The 17955-nt window shown below is 38.8% G+C and overlaps 1 protein-coding gene across 1 annotated transcript in view; it reads left to right on the top strand.

Annotated features, from left to right (window-relative positions):
• The window catches only part of LOC126412130 (stromal interaction molecule homolog), a 134823-nt gene that overhangs the window by 92316 nt on the left and 24552 nt on the right, over positions 1 to 17955 (top strand). The window contains exon 12 of the mRNA XM_050081572.1: positions 17301 to 17439. Within this exon, the coding sequence (XP_049937529.1) occupies positions 17301 to 17439 (139 nt within the window). The remainder of the gene's footprint in view (positions 1 to 17300; positions 17440 to 17955) is intronic.

The following is a 17955-nucleotide window of genomic DNA, read 5'->3' as shown; positions in this document are numbered from 1 at the left end:
ACGATAAGAGTTGCGTGGGGTGGCCATCATTCCATGTTGTGGCAGGCAATACGATAGAGATACTTATTGATGTCCTATCGTTGTCATTACAATGTGAACCAATTAACAGAACATGTAATTTAACAACTTGGTGTATGATTGAGGTATTGGGTAGTCGACAGTCATTTAAATGACAGAAAGTGTTCTAAGCTTTCAGACAATGTTTGTCTTCAGAAGTAAGTAGCACAGATAAAATACTCTCTCTTCACTCCTTGCCGACTTTGTTGTACTGGCATTTAAGCTTGACCCGGATATGGGCTTTGTATTAGGTTGAATGAGTGAATGAATGGATAAAGGTGGCAGTATTGGAGGGAAGGGTGGGTGACAGCTGGGAGGTAGAGGCAATAAGAAAATGGGATAGGAATATGACAATAATGAGCTCATTCTGGTGCGGACATGGGGAGTTGGATTCGGCACTTAGGAGGAGCAGATTAGGAAGAGTGGACAAAATTCAGAAAGGAAGAGACTACGTAGAGGAGGGTGGGGATGTAAAATGAATAAAGAGGGCCATGGGTGCAGAGGTGGAGGGGGATGTAGCATTGACAGTAATGGAGATTGAGGCCAGGAGGCAGCTGTTCATTCCATTTGGCAGCTAGTTTTTAGTCACACCAACATAAAAGGCTATACAAAAGTTACAGCAGAGCACCAGCTGTTCTAGAAAAAGCCTTCTGTTTGTATATTCTATTTCAATTTTAAAGATGTGTCCTCATCAAAAGTGTTCCGTCACTGACATGGAAATCATATGTAAAAAAATTTAGGCAGTTTGTCTGCAATAGTTGTGTTATTATTCAGTGTACATATTTTCTCTCTATACATGTCTTATTTTGTTGCACTGACAGTGCTCTTCACAATAGTTTCACATTATTGTTTGTAGAAATAAAACTGTTTGAGCTTACCCGGAACTAAATGGTCATGGAAGTTTAAAATTTTTGTCTGTGTGAGAAAAATGGCCACATCATCTACTGTCGTGATATAGTATCAAAATAATTTTTCTGCTTTTGTATAGAATTTGCAGTACCCCACGTTCTTCAAATTATTTTGCAGTGTTTAAAGAAGGAAATTAATCAGCTACAAGTTTTTCATATCATTATATATGGAAAGGATGTGGTTTCACAATCAAAAAAAGCATAAAAATGTGAGAGAAGACAATTGACTAGAATAACTATGGTGATCAAGTAAGATGAAAACTCACTTGTCTTCAAAAGTTAAAATGGTGAGAGCCAGATAATGAAGATCTAAAATAACATTCACCATTTCAAAATCCGACATATTCTGAAAGAAAATAGGGAACCATGAAGGCCTTAGAAGCATTAAAATGATGTTGGACATGTTCCTGTTTTTGTTGTCAATTATAATATTTATCAGTGATTGCACAAGTTGTGGAAACAATTTGAGAAACCTTGTGACACTGAAAATACTATTTGCAATTTTGCAAAAAGATGTAAGTGCTTGATCAAACACAGAGGAAAGCAGTGAAATACATAAAAGAAACACACAGGAAAGAAATCTTTGTAACTGAACAGATAGACCTGAGGAATAGAGAGAACAGAAAATAAGTGTCTACTAATGGAGCTGAAATGATTTGAATCAGCCCCATGCTCTTTTTGTCTGTCATCTGGACTTAATATTTCTGATCTGTTTGCTTAACTGAAGAAATAGAATATATGTTATAGATATCATCACAGTCCAGCAAATGTCTCTGTTTCTGTTAACGGGGAATGAAAAAGCTAATTTTATATAGTGCCAAATGAAGAGATTGTTTAAAAACTAAATAGTGGTCTCAAAATCAGTGGTTTTTATGATGATGTGCGTGAAAAGGCTGCTTATTTTCGAACCTGCTCAATATAAATCTAAGATAAAGAGTAGAATATATGGAAATAAAAGAAAGATGTAGAAATAAACCCAGGATGATAATATCGTAAGTGCAAATGGAATGCATAAGTTGAGGAATGTGATCATAAATTTATAAGTTGAGCTTGTGTCTGTTATCCAGTTTCTATTTAGGATGCAGTTAAGACTTGTGTGGTATAAAATTTGAGAAGTAAATGATGTTTTAAAAGGAGTTTACTACAACATACATTACTTTTTTTCCGACTAGCTTATCCCCTTATCATTCTATATCAGTCATTGTTTTGCAGCAGCCATAATAAAAGTACTTAGTTTTCTGTTATTTTATGTTATTTTGTATCTCAAATATAGTTATTGAAGGGTTTCATGGAGTTTTACTGTGCTTCGCACAGTTGTAAATACTGTATCACTACTTTATAATTTTGGATGTACAAGCTTTGTGTATCAACAGGCTCACAGGAAAGAATCAAAACTTCAATAGCTTTTGCATGAATATGCTCTCTCTCTCTCTCTCTCTCTCTCTCTCTCTCTCTCTCTCTCTCTCTCTCTCTCTCTCTGTGTGTGTGTGTGTGTGTGTGTGTGTGTGTGTGTGTGTGTGTGTGTGTGAGAGAGAATTTATATACATTCTGCCAGAGCTTTCCAGACCATACTTTGTGTAAGAAAGTCAACATATGATCTCCATTGAATCTGATTCAGCATTAATTGTAACATATCTTGTGTTAACTACCCTGTGGTCATATACAAATTCTGTGAAAATTCTACCTTGCAGGTTTGGACACACGTTACAGTCACTGCCTTAAAAGATTTCTGAAATTAACCACTTCTTTCATAGAATCACAGAAACCAAACAGCAATGTTATTGTGTATTGTGTTCTTTGTTATATATTTTTATTGGTTACATGGATTGCATTGGTCTGTAGTGATTGAACAAATGGATACATTGTCGTGTTCACACAATAGGTAGAGAAAATCACACACAACTATATTGTCTGAAAAAAGAAATGAAGCACGTAGAAGACATGGGCAGCTGTCTTATAACTTCACAAATGTAGACACAATTGGCGGGTATTGGATGATTAGTGTTGAAATTCTCTGTTGAAATTCTCTATGGCAAGTAGAATTATCACAAGAGTGCATCAGTGCTGTTCGTGTTTAGTTTTGTTACCTGGCATGTAAGGGGTGTGAACGTCATCAGATGATCTCTGTGAAGGACATGCAGATGCCGTGTTCTCATGTGAGACAGCATTGCCAGGAACTGGTAGAGTTCGAAAGGGATCTCATTCGGGATGTCAATAGGCTGGCTGGTCGAATAGTTCAATAGCCAGAGTTTGGAGGGGGGGGGGGGGGGCATTCAGATATGACAGTGGCCCGTTGGACAGCATGGGAACGTGAGGGCAGGCATATTCATCATCAAGGCTCTGGTCGACCATGTGTGACCTCCAGCAGGGAGGACTGCACGATTTCAGAACAATTAATGGAAACAGCATATCTAGGAGTGTGTGTACAGAGTGATTTAAAGTGGAATGACAACATAAAATTAATCTGGAGTATGGCAGGTGCCAGACTGAGATTCATTGAAAGAATTCTCAGGAAATTTAACCCATCACCAAGGAGGTAGCTTACAAAACCCTTGTTTAACCGATACATGAATATTGCCCATCAGTATGGGATCTATACCAGGTAAGATTGATGTAGGAAATAGAGAAGATCCAAAGAAGAGCAGTGCATTTTGTTATGGGTTCATTTAGTTAGCACAAAAGCACCACAAAAATGACCCAACACACTCCACTGGTAGACGCTGCAAGAGAAACATTCTGCATTGTGGTGCTGTTTACAGTTAAATTTCTGAGAAATTAAGTTTCTAGAAGAGTCAACCAATATTTGCTGTCCAGCCACATTATTGTGACCACTTGTCAGAAGCCTGCCCGACTACCTTTTGCGCCACAGACTGCTGTGATACATGCCGGAAGAGTGTCAGTGAGGTTGTGAAAAGTACTGACAGGGATGTGGAGCGATGCTGACTCCAGTGCTGTGGCCAGCTGTGCTAGCTTTCTCAGTTGATGATCCATGGCACTTACAGCCTGATTGAGGTGGGCCCACAGATTCTCAATTGGGTTTTAATCCAGAGAGTTTGCTGGTGAGGTTTATATGGTAAACTCACCCAGGTGCTCTTCGAATCACCCTCGTACACTGCTATCTTTATGACACATTGCTTTGACCTGCAAGTAGATTCCATTCTGCCAAGGAAAAACAAACTGTGTGTATGGGTAGACTTGGGCCCCAAGGATAAATGCATCTTATGGTGATTATTGTACTTTCCAGTATGGTAATATCATCCATGGGCTGTCACAAAAACATTCCCCAGGCCATAACATTCCCTCCTTCCGCGTGGACCCTTTTGACGATTGTTGCGGGCTGTTTGCTTTCAGGCATTTCACGCTGTACACACCAACAGCCGTCTGTCCAATGTAGCATAAAGTGCGATCATCTGAAAATAACACCTGTCAGCACTCAGTGGACATCCAGATGCATTTGTTGCTGATGTACAGCAGTCAGCATGGATGCATGGACCAGGCACCAGCTGTAGAGGTCCATATGCAGCAATGTTCACTGAAGAGTTACTGTTAGTAGCCCCTTGGCTCATCAGTCATTTCCTCAACACTTGCACGTCTATAAACTTAGCTGTTTCAGATATGCTTCCACCTTTGGCTCGAAAGCCAGTGATCGTGTCCTTTTGGATGTCAGATAAATTGCTCCATTTCCACCTTATGACAATGACTGCACTGTTTTCTGTGCAACAATCTTTTGTGTACCCTATTTTGCTAATGCTGCTACCTGTGAGCGGTTATTGCACATTTACATTGTTGTGTTGTTGTTGTGGTCTTCACTCCTGACTGGTTTGATGCAACTCTCCATGCTACTCTATCCTGTGCAAGCTTCTTCATCTCCCAGTACCTACTGCAACCTACATCCTTCTGAATCTGCTTGGTGTATTCATCTCTTGGTCTCCCTCTACGATTTTTACCCTCCACGCTGCCATCCAATACTAAATTGGTGATCCCTTGATGCCTCAGAACATGTCCTACCAACCGATCCCTTCTTCTAGTCAAGTTGTGCCACAACTTCTCTTCTCTCAAATTCTATTCAATACCTCCTCATTAGTTATGTGCTCTACCCATCTAATCTTCAGCATTCTTCTGTAGCACCACATTTCAAAAGCTTCTATTCTCTTCTTGTCTAAACTATTTATTGTCCATGTTTCACTTCCATACATGGCTACACTCCATACAAATACTTTCAGAAACGACTTCCTGGCACTTAAATCTATACTCGATGTTAACAAATTTCTCTTCTTCAGAAACGCTTTCCTTCCTATTGCCAGTCTACATTTCATATCCTCTCTACTTCGACCATCATCAGTTATTTTGCTCCCCAAATAGCAAAACTCGTTTACTACTTTAAGAGTCTCAAAAAATGGTTCAAATGGCTCTGAGCACTATGGGACTCAACTGCTGAGGTCATTAGTCCCCTAGAACTTAGAACTAGTTAAACCTAACTAACCTAAGGACATCACAAACATCCATGCCCGAGGCAGGATTCGAACCTGCGACCGTAGCGGTCTTGCGGTTCCAGACTGCAGCGCCTTTAACCGCACGGCCACTTTGGCCGGCTAAGAGTCTCATTTCCTAATCTAATACCCTCAGCATCACCCAACTTAATTCGACTACATTCCATTACCCTCGTTTTGCTTTTGTTGATGTTCATCTTATACCCTCCTTTCAAGACACTATCCATTCCATTCAACTGCTCTTCCAAGTCCTTTGCTGTCTCTGACAGAATTACAATGTCGTCGGCGAACCTCAAAGTTTTTATTTCTTCTCCATGGACTTTAATACCTACTCCGAATTTTTCTTTTGTTTCCTTTACTGATTGCTCAGTATACAAATTGAATAACATCGGAGAGAGGCTACAACCCTGTCTCACTCCCTTCCCAATCACTGCTTCCCTTTCATGCCCCTCAACTCTTATAACTGCCATTTGGTTTCTATACAAATTGTAAATAGCCTTTCGCTCCCTATATTTTACCCCTGCCACCTTCAGAATTTGAAAGAGAGTATTCCAGTCAACATTGTCAAAAGCTTTCTCTAAGTCTACAAATGCTAGAAATGTAGGTTTGCCTTTCCTTAATCTAGCTTCTAAGATAAGTCGTAGGGTCAGTATTGCCTCACGTGTTCCAATATTTCTACGGAATCCAAACTGATCTTCCCCAAAGTCGGCTTCTACTAGTTTTTCCATTCGTCTGTAAAGAATTCGCGTTAGTATTTTGCAGCTGTGACTTATTAAACTGATAGTTCGGTAATTTTCACATCTGTCAACATTTGCTTTCTTTGGGATTGGAATTATTATACTCTTCTTGAAGTCTGAGGGTATTTCGCCTGTCTCATACATCTTGCTCACCAGATGGTAGAATTTTGTCAGGACTGGCTCTCCCAAGCCGTCAGTAGTTCTAATGGAATGTTGTCTACTCCCGGGGCCTTGTTTCGACTCAGGTCTTTCAGTGCTCTGTCAAACTCTTCACGCAGTATCATATCTCCCATTTCATATTCATCTACATCCTCTTTCATTTCCATAATATTGTCCTCAAGTACATCGCTCTTGTATAGACCCTCTATAGACTCCTTCCATCTTTCTGCTTTCCCTTCTTTGCTTAGAACTGGGTTTCCATCTGAGCTCTTGATATTCATACAAGTGGTTCTCTTTTCTCCAAAGGTCTTTTTAATTTCCCTGTAGGCAGTATATATCTTACCCCTAGTGAGATAAGCCTCTACATCCTTACATGTATCCTCTAGCCATCCCTCCTTAGCCATTTTGCACTTCCTGTCGATCTCATTTTTGAGACGTTGGTATTCCTTTTTGCCTGCTTCATTTACTGCATTTTTATATTTTCTCCTTTCATCAATTAAATTCAATATTTCTTCTGTTACCCAAGGATTTCTACTAGCCCTCGTCTTTTTACCTACTTGATCCTCTGCTGCCTTCTACTTCATCCCTCAAAGCTACCCATTCTTCTTCTACTGTATTTCTTTCCCCCATTCCTGCCATTTGTTCCCTTATGCTCTCCCTGAAACTCTGTAAAACCTCTGGTTTAGTCAGTTTATCCAGGTCCCATCTCCTTAAATTCCCACCTTTTTGCAGTTTCTTCAGTTTTAATCTACATCTAATCTGAGTCATTTACATTAAACATAGACAATTGTCACATCGATGTGACTGGATCATGTAGTCCTTGCTCCTATGTATACCTTGTAAAAAGACCACCGTAAGTTGGCTTTGGATTATAAATGTAGACGTAGGATCACAGTATTGTGCACCAGTGCCATTGTAACTGCCGTCATATCAGTGCCTGCATCTGAGGCCAAGTAATGGATTCCCAGCAATATTCTGAGTCATCTCGCATCATTGGTCAAACACTAGCAACAGCCGGACTAGAGAATTGCCACTCCATGTGTAGGCTGCCATTAGCAAACAGAAATCGCTGCTTTTGGAATGATGCTGTGACAGTGACGCATGAACTGCTCATGAAGGGCGTACTGTGTTCAGCGATGAATCTCACTTCTGCCCCACCCCGGATGACCATCGTCACCAAGCACTGGGTATATGCTGAGAGGTTCCCTTCTTTAGTGTTTTGGAGAGGCACAGTGATGTTACTTCTGGTGTCATGGCGTGGGGAGTCGTCGGGTATGACTGCAGGTCAAGGCTGGTAGTGATTGAGGGAATTGTAGCAGCACAATAATATGTCACAGACATCTTACGTCCTCCTATGTTACTTCCCATGTGACAGTATCGTGGGCCATTTTTCAACAGTAAATGTTCATCCACACATGGCACATGTCTTCATGATCTGTGCATGAAGTTGAGACACTCCCATGGCCAGCAGGATTTCCAGATCTGCCCTCATAGTAAATGTGTGGGCCAGTTCGGACTTCAACACCTTCTAAGTGCAAGTCTCCAGGATATCAAGGACCAGTTTTGCAATAGTTATGGACCAGATGGCCTCAGGAGAGGAGACAGTAAATTATGACACCCTTCCAAAACAAGTCAGTGCAAGCATCCAGCACACAGGTGGTGCCATGTCATACTGATAAGTGTGCTCATACAGCCAAGTTCTTTGTAAATTTGATTCAATATTGTAATCACTGAAAGAACATCACCTACTCTATCAATCCATCAAGTTTCATTTTCTTTCCTCCTCCCCTTCTGAGCACTCCACTTCTTCTCGTTTCAGTTTGAGTGACATTAAACATGAGAAAAACTACTTTTATTTGTACTCTTCATGGAGTTATATTTATTTAGTAAGTTACTCATATGCAGATATTCTAAACTGAGTAATTCAGAGTTGGGAAAAGTTGAAGAAACATTACAGCTATTGCAAAAATACCTTTAGTTACTAGGTATAAGGAAAATTATACTAGAATGTGCTGTTCGTACCTGACTATCAGGCAGCACCCTGATTTTGACACTGGACTTGTGTAGAGGAAGGCAGTAGTTAAGATCCCCATCTGGACATCCATATTTAGCTTTCATTGCTTCCCTAAATTGCCTGCGGCAAATACTGGATGATTCCTCTGTAAAGAACATGGTCAGTATCCTTTTGCCAGCCTGAGTTTGTGCTCGGACTCTTCCTCTTTTTATTTGAAACAGGCATCTTGAGAATTTATGTATTTTTAACTGATTCTGGCCAACCAAAATTGCAAAAAATTTTCTTGATATAAAATGTCACATGAAGAACCAAAAAATGTTATTACCACTACCTATTCATGGAAATCTTTGCTGCTTAGTTCCCCTAAATGTTTGCAAGCAAAATTGGCATTCTACAAATCGTTTTTTATTCGATTCCACCTTTAAACATTTGCTTCAGTGATACCAAATTTTTCTGCTGACTAACAGTTATTTGTGGCCCCAAAGAGTCACATCTATGACTAACCTCCATTATCAATCACAGATTTTATGATGAAAACAAATTGGATGCTGTGATTACTTTTGAGAATGCCATCATCACAAAGGACATGGTTAATTTAAGATGATTAAAATTGCAACTATATTTATAAGCAAAATGTCATTGGCAGTCAAATTGAACATTTTGTACAAATTAACGTACAGTAAGTGTATATTATGGAAGTAAGTGTACAACGTGTGTGCCGCTAAAACTCATAAATGAGTCCTGGTACGATCAAGGGAGTTACATGGTGTAGTAGACCTCTATTCTCCATTCATGGAGAAGGTTCTCATTTTTACCTTAAGGACATGCTTTTGAAGATATGAGAGCTAGGAAGTTTCGCCCTCTAGAAATTTTTAAACATTCAAGAGTATTCAAGAGCATTCCACAACATTCCAGAATGTTCCAGTGAGTTCCATGATGATCTGGAATGTTTGGGAATAGTCTGGAATATTTAGGAAGATTCCAGAACACTCTCAAATGTTGTGAAATGTCCTGTAACATGGTGGACCATTCGAAGCCTTTTTGGTATGTTCTGGAATTCACCATTGGTGGGGCTACCCCTTGGTAGGAGTATATAAAGCAAAACCCGTCGTGTATACAGATGTGAGTTTTTATCAGTGATGAAGGGAGGAAATGAAAAAGTAGTGCAGTGAGTGGATAGAAACTAATAGTGAAGTGTGAGTAGTCAAAGTGATGCAGTGACAGCATAAATAAAAAATAGTGTGGAAAGTGAAAAGTGTACTTAGTGTATTTGTTAATAAAAAGTTGATTTGATTTATATTTTAGACAATGCCCAAATGTAAAAGAGGAGGAGATCTTGTCAGTTCTGAAGCAAAACGGTGAAAACAAAAAGAAAAACGAAGAATTGAAACAGACGAAGAGCGCGATGCATGTTTAAGTTCGTAACGAACGAGAATGAGCACTGTGAGAAGCAGAGAAGCTGAAGAACAATGAAATGGATGAGTTGAAGAATCAAGAATTCAATCTTATAATAAAGACTGCAAACTCCAGCCATCCATGAAAATATCACCCTACAAGAGCACATATGAGGACAAGTAAACGGTACAACCTAACAAATGAAACATTCCACTATGATTCGAACACAAACACATTGTAATCGTAAAAATGGATAACAGTTGCCAATTTTTCAATGCAAAATAGTTCAGTAGAGAAACATCAGTATTCCGTTACATGATTGGAAAAATTCAATTCCACCATTGGAAGTGGAATTTTTGCATTACATAATGGGATCTTCCAGAATCAGAACACTTTCTTCAAAATATTAAAGTGTGCAATGCCTGCTTCTAAATGACTTCTTTGGGTGTCATTTCAATCAACATTCACAGAGATTAAATCAAATTTTTTTATTTATCCAAGGACAAATTTATCACACCATGGGATCATTACTACCACTACCCAATGAAGACTATAAATTTCTGCGAGTATATTTCATCGGAAATGAAGAAACATAAATTGATTAATGATGCACAGATAACAGTGGATTGAAATGAGTAATAGTTGAAGATGTACAGAGGATCTTACACAGATACAATCAACTGATTCACATATTCAAAACAGCTTTAGACCGTATGTTGTCTGATGACTATAAAGTTATTATTCGAGCCAACAAAACACCACCTGGAGAACATGAATGTTAATTTAATGCATCTCAGATAGTTGAAGTCGCAATCGTAATTATGGACCATGAAAATGCAGGCCGTGACATAATTGTACAAGATGAAGAGGAGGGGACAACAACACATGCCAGAGACATACCATTCATATGATGCCCTCCAATATCCATTAATATTTCTGACTGGAAAGAACGAGTATCATTTTGATGCGAAACAATCTAACCCGAAAACAGGCATTGAAACAAACAAGAAAGTCACTTCCAAGAAGTTCAGTGGTTACCTCTTAATGATCAGAGACAATGAAACATACAGTCACATTCTCAACACTTGACAGTTATTCCAACAATTCGTGGTAGATATGTATGCAAAAACAGAAGCAGAATGAATGGTTTACGCAAGACTGAACCAGAAGAAACTACACATGGAAGAACACATCCACCTTAGAAGTGCAGTTATAAATGATGGAAACATTGACAACCTCAGAACAATCGTAGTTTTACCCTCATCATATGTAGGAAGTCTGAGACACATGCGCAAATACACTCAAGGTGCCCAATGTACATAAAAAAATATGGATGACCTGACTGCTTCATAACATTCACATGCAGCTCATCATTCATGGCCAGAAATCAAAGACCACCTAAGCTACAGCCTAGCCCCCATGCATTGACATGACATAATAGCCCGAGTTTTCCGACAAAAACAAATGAGATTTACTGAAGTCATAATAAAATATCACATCTTTGGAACCATTAGATGCTGGATGTACACAGTCAAATGACAAAAACGGGGACTGCCTCATTCACACAATCTCATATGGCTACACGTCAGAATGCACCCCACAGATATCAACAAAATCGTCCAAGCTGAATTTTCCAATCAACAAGAAGATTCGGCATGTATGACATAATAATGAAAAATGTGATTCATGGACCATGCGAGCCATTAAACCCAAATTCGCCATGTATGGGTGAGGGAAATGTACAACAACAAAAAAATGCCCAAAACCATACTTGGATGACACACAAACTGGAGTTGATGGATATCCCAAACACAGATGATGATCACCCAAAAATGATGGCTACACAGCAAAAATATGAATACGTGCACCAACAAACTGGAAATAGATAATCAGTGGGTAGTACCATATAACACACTACTTTCCAAAAATGTTTAAAGCACACATAAATGTAGAATACTGCAATTCATTGAAATCCATCAAATATTTCTGTAGGTATGTGAACAAAGGCAGTGACGTGGCAGTATTTCAAAGAGCCAAAGACAGCGAACAGCAAAACAGAAACGACGAGATCCTCATGTACTAAAAAAGAAACACCAACAGTAATAAAGCAGCAGGACCCATTTTCAGTTTTCCATACACAAACACAAACTGTGTAACATGTAGCAGTACATCTGGAGAATGTTGACAGATCTCAAGCTCATTGAAGGCTACCTATTCTAGATATACAGAGAAGCACTGTACTGGAAAACGACAACCACTGTTGAATTAACACCACAAGAAGCCTCACTGACAACATCAGTTAAACAAATGATAGACTTATTTGCCATAATTGTAACAACATGGAACCCATCAATTCCAAACATCTTTGGGACTCTTTCAAAGAGAGTATGAGTGGTGACATACTATACCAAGTCTGACAAGCTTTTCCTTAACTGAACATCTGTCAGCGATGACATCTTCAATGAAACAGTCATTCAACTAGAAGATAAATGTTTACCAGTAAACAACCCGACCTTAGTACAACTTGGGATGCAAGCATCATGAAAATATGGTACCGTGTGCTAAACTTCAAAATTAAAAAAATTAAAAAAGCTACAATATGGGTGAAGTACTTCAATACATTGCTCACGACGACGACAACCAAAAGGAAATTTATAACTTTATCATGGACCAGAGCGACAACAACATTGGTCTAATTATTCACTTGGACGCACCAGGCAACACTGGAAAAAGTTTCTAATAAATCTGTTTCTGATAGAAATACAAGCTACTTGCACTGGCATCATCTGGCATTGCAGCCACACTTATAGAAGGCAGATGGACTGCCCATTCCACCCTACAACTACTGTTGAATATAGCCAAAGAACAATTCCCGGCATGTAAAATCTCAAGAGAATCTGGATGGGGTGAACTTCTAAAGCAAGTTCTGGGATAAATGCACAATGGCATGTAAAAAATCAGTTGAAGCCATGGACAGAACATTACAAGACTTGCGAGGAAAATCCGAATTGGTGGGAGGAGCTCTGCTCATACTCTCAGGACATTTTTAACAAACGCTTCCAGTTATCCTCAAGTCATTACCAGCAGACCTACACCTGATTATAACTTCATTTCTGTGACCTCTAATCCTTCCAAGAAATTTATTTTAACAATCAATACTTCATTTTAATTTAACATTATCAGTCTGCATTTTAATGCACCTACACTTTGTCTTTGGACACACAGCCGTCTTACACATGTTCCCAATAGTTTTAGATAAGGCACCATGACAATGTCCCCACTGTAATGGTTCACTGCCTGGGAAAAGTGAATTGTTATGGCATCCATCTTGTACAGATTGAGTCTTACTTTCATGACAGCAAGCAAAGGTCCTCATTGTCAGTCTGTATCACAGGCATGAAACTAACCTCGGAATCGAGGAAAATAACATGTGGGTTGCCACAAGGTTCGGTACTGGGCCTCAAGCTTAGGAGAGACAACTTAGTTGCTATATGGTCAGGCCTGCAAGTGGTTCATAGCTAACAGTTTAAGTCTTAATCTCACACAGACTGATATTATTAAGTTTCAGTTAGGTATTGGTACCAGGAGTAGATGTTAATCACCATACATTGAATGAAACATAATGTGTAAAATTCTGTGGGGGGTTCAATTGGATAACAAGTTAAATTGGAGTTGATACATACATAAACTGACCAAGGAGTTCTGTTCAGTGTTCTTCGCGCCAAAAAACATTTATCATTGTGTTGAGAGAAAGGCAAGTATGTTGGCTTATCTCGCATATTTCCAATGCCTGTTTTTGTATAGGGTTATCTTCTTGGGCAATGCACCTAAAGTTAATAAAGTGTTTCCTGAGCAGTAGTCAGTAATGAACCTTTTTAAGGATCTTGGAGTTTTTGCACTCACTGCCCAAAACATTTATGCTTTATTTAGTTTTTGTTGCTGATAATAAAAATCAGCCTCAGCAGAACTGTCAGTCAGATTGTCACAAGACAATAATTTTCATATAGACTTGACCTCATTTCTGTAGGGATTATTAGAGTGGAGACGTACTTCGGTGGCTTAATATTCAACAAACTTCCATCTAACATACAGCAAGAAATTGGGAATCCAACCAATCCAAAAGAAAATCACAAATGTACCTCATTAGCCATACTTTCTACTAATTATCAGGATATCTAGATTCAGGGATTGAAAAATTCTGTGCTACGGGGCAAGTAGCAGTGTGTATAGTAAAGCTACAAGCCAAGTGGAAATGTACTGTAAATAGGCTTGGTTTGTACAGATGTAAGTAAATATTTTCTGTCAAAAGATACCAATGTAATCAAGTAAATAATGAGCTTCCAATAGCAAGTAAGCATTTGCTGTATGTACGAGGGGGGATCAAAATAAAGGGGATTTCTGTTCCTGAACGTTAACAGTTGGTAGGACTGGCCCTGTTTAGACGGGACCGTTAGAAGTGAGGAGAGTGTGCTGTTAGATATTTCCCGCCGTTTCATCAGTAACACTCACCATGTCTGAGCGATAGGTGCACTCTCCCACTGCACAATGCATAATTATCAAATTCTTGCTCATGAAGGAGTTACAGCAACAGAAATTTGCCAAAGATTGACTGCACAGTTCTGTGATAAAAAATTATCAAGGACGTGTGTGTTTGCCTGGCATAAAAAGTTAAAGGAAGGACAAGAACGTGTGGAAAATCAGTAACATGATCGCCATCCGTGGACCAGCATTACAGACAAAAATATTTGTGCGGTTAAAGACATTATTGATGACGATCGATGGGTGAGAGTATCAGAAATTCCACAAAAAGTCAGAATCAGTTATGGGAGCTGTCAAGCAATCGTCACAAATGCCCTATAGTTCCTTAAAGTGTGTTCCAGTTTGGCTCCTAAACTTTTGACCGAAAATCTGAAGTTTAGACCTTCGGAGGTCTGTCAGAGGCTTACAGCAAGGTTTGCAGAAGAAGGTGATGCATTTTTGAGTCAGATCATCTCTTGCGATGAAACATGGGTTTACTGGTACACTCCAGAATCCAAACAAGCCAGTAAGGAGTGGCGGAGGAAAGGGGAGGCAGCACCAGTGAAAGCCAAGACTTGACTGTGAGCAGGCAAGGTTCTTTCAACCGTTTTTTTCGATCAGCAAGGCATTTTGCTGACTGATTTTTTGCATGAGCGATGCACAATCAATGCTACTTATTACTGCGAACTGTTGAACAAGGCAAGAGTTGCATATCGCTGCAAAAGACGAGACCAATCGATTCGGCAGGTCATCCTCCTCCACGACAATGCACAACCCCATACTGCGGCTCTAACTTTCTCCAAGCTACAGGAAATGCACTGGACTACACTTGATCATCCTCCTTACAGCCAGCAGTTATCGTCCTGCGATTTCCATTCAGACTGCTTAAAGAAGCTCCAGAAGGATGACGATTTGAAGATGACGGAGAGAGTGGAAGATGACGTGCGCAACTGGCTGGTGACATGACCCAGTTCTTTTTATGATGAGGTTGTCAAAAAGCTGCCCATACACTGGGACAAATGCATTTCCAAAGCAGGAGACTATGTGGAAAACTGAACTGTCTTGAGTTTTTCAATAAATGAATATAAATAAAAAATAAAATACCATTTATGTTTGATCTGCCCTTGTATAATTGAGGAGCCATCAGCTTTTCTTTCTCGCCCCACCCCCACCCTTTCCAAATAGCATATTTCTTTCGAATTTACTCAATTGCATTTTGCTATCTTATGCAAGAATGGCATTAAGCAGTATAGTGATAGTTCATTATTAAAACAGTATACAAATTACATTTTAGCAGTTCCCTTGTCTTTTGTTAATGTATACTTTGATTAATTCTACATCCCTGAGGGTGCTCCTTCTTGATGAGATCTACTGAACTTGACAAATAAATGAATAGTATACATGTCACCACTCCATTCCATAGTTGGCAGTGTCAAACCGTCATTGAAGCTTGTTCCTCATCTGTTCGAAGTGCTGCAGCTTCACTGAGTGAGGCGGCACAGTGCTCAAGACACTGGACTTGTATTCGACAGTAGTGAGATTTAAGATCTGTCTTTGACCAACCAGATTTAGGTTTTCTATGGTTCCCAAAATCATTAAATGCAATTGCTGGTTCAGTTCCTTTTAAAATGGTGTGACCAGTTTGCTTGCCTGTCCTATCCTTCCTAAGGTTGGCTATTTTTAATGACCTTGTCATCTATGAAAAGTTAAATGCTAATCTTTCTTTTGTTTCAGAGTCAAGCCAGCATTCTGAACAAAGTTTTATGGTCCACACACACACACACACACACACACACACACACACACACACACACACACACACACACATATTAGTTTAGCATCATACCATGCACAAGCTGAAACGTTGTAGTATGACAGATCCATTTCCTGGAGACTGATGTTTCTGCTCCAGTCTCACTAGCTGACTGTTACTGTGTTGTTTGATGGCGACAAGGGATACTGACACCTACTTTTATGTTTCCATATAATTTGGTGGCATATCCTTGATTGTAGTGGATGGAAAACTGACTTTTCTGGTTGTGTTTGGTAGGTCGCCTCTAGATCTATATTGTGCCATCTCCCTTCAGTCTTAATCAGCTGTTGCCAGTGTTCCATACTACATATCTTCTGAGTTTCGATTTCATTTGCACTATTCTCTGGATGCTAAAATTTTTGCAAATATTTATTTTATTCCACTTTATGGGCTGTGTATTTTCATATTGTTGTTGCAAATTAAGATTATGTCAGGTTTTAATGTATTATTAAAACACACACTATAGTATTAGATTTTAAAGAATGGGATCATTGTTTTGTCAGCAGTGGCTCAATTGTATTTTTCTTACTGCTCTCGCTGACTAATGCGCTCTCTCGCTGACTAATGCGCTAAATGGTTTTTATATATAGGAGTACTGAGCACTTCACAGAAATGAAATACCAAATGTGCCCACCATTACATGTCCTTGCTCAGAGTGCTATACAGAGTTTTATTGACAGTTCAAAATTAGTTTAGAATTTTCACATCCCAGAAACATTATTAGTATTACTTCAAATATATTGGTGTTTTGCAAGGGCATCCCACATTCTAATATGTGTATTAACAGCTTGATAACTGGAATAGTATTGTCTTTGTTTTACTGCATGCTCATTTTCAATAGTTTTTTTCATCTTTTCTGAGTCGTGTTTTCAGTAGGTTGTATGTCACAGTGTTTCTTTATGCATTGTCCCTGAGTTTGTATGTCCTAGTATGTTGTATTTCTATATAATTTGTTTTCTCAAATGAATTAGCTTAAATTTTTATAACAACGAACTGGAGTGGGCTGAAATGCACTAAACAGTATTAAAGTATCCTTGTTACTGTAGTACTATAACCTCTGTAATGACTTCACAGTTGATATTAGCTGTCTGGCACCACTTTTAAAACAGATTCTAAAAAATGTGAGCTTCATGGCTTGATCACTATACTGTTTTAGATTGTAAAATAAAGACTGTGATTGCAGCAATTTTTATTTTTTATTTTTTTCAGGTATCGTAGACAACATGCAGTGGAAGGAAACAGGAGACTCATCTGGCAGTGAGGCAGGAAAACAAGAACAGGATGATGATTTCCAGGCTGATTCTAGGAGTTTAGCTGGCAATGTACATTTTACCATAGGCACTGACAGGTAGGCAGGATGCAGTAAATGTAGTTTCAGTACTGAATACTTGATCTGTTTTATAATACCAAATTCTCTCATGATATTCTCAAACAAAATGATAACGATAATCCACAGCACTTTCATAAGTTCTCATAAATTTATTCTCTTTTACTTCATATTCATTTATTGAAATTTATAATTGCTTCTTGGAATCTGCGTATTAAATATTTTTATTTTCAAAAAATTAGAATAGGCAAACAAAATTTGCAATTTTATCTGTATGATTTGTTGACATTTGTTTGGACGTCTCTTTGATTTTAAATACCTTACTATTACATTAGTAAGTCATGTCATCTACTAACCATAATTTAAGGTGGTAATTTTATTTGAGGTAACTAGCTTTAGGTTGAATTATTGAAGTCAGTAGAGAGGTGTTGCCTGTGTTTGTCTTCTTCAGTAGTGTCTAAACATTAACGAAATGTTGTATTGCATTTGGGACCAGATATTTCTTCCTTATGAAGTAATAAACACTTAACGACTCTT

Source organism: Schistocerca serialis, chromosome 7 (genome assembly GCF_023864345.2).
Source record: "Schistocerca serialis cubense isolate TAMUIC-IGC-003099 chromosome 7, iqSchSeri2.2, whole genome shotgun sequence".
Lineage (NCBI taxonomy): Eukaryota > Metazoa > Arthropoda > Insecta > Orthoptera > Acrididae > Schistocerca > Schistocerca serialis.
This window is presented reverse-complemented; position numbering and strand designations above follow the sequence as displayed.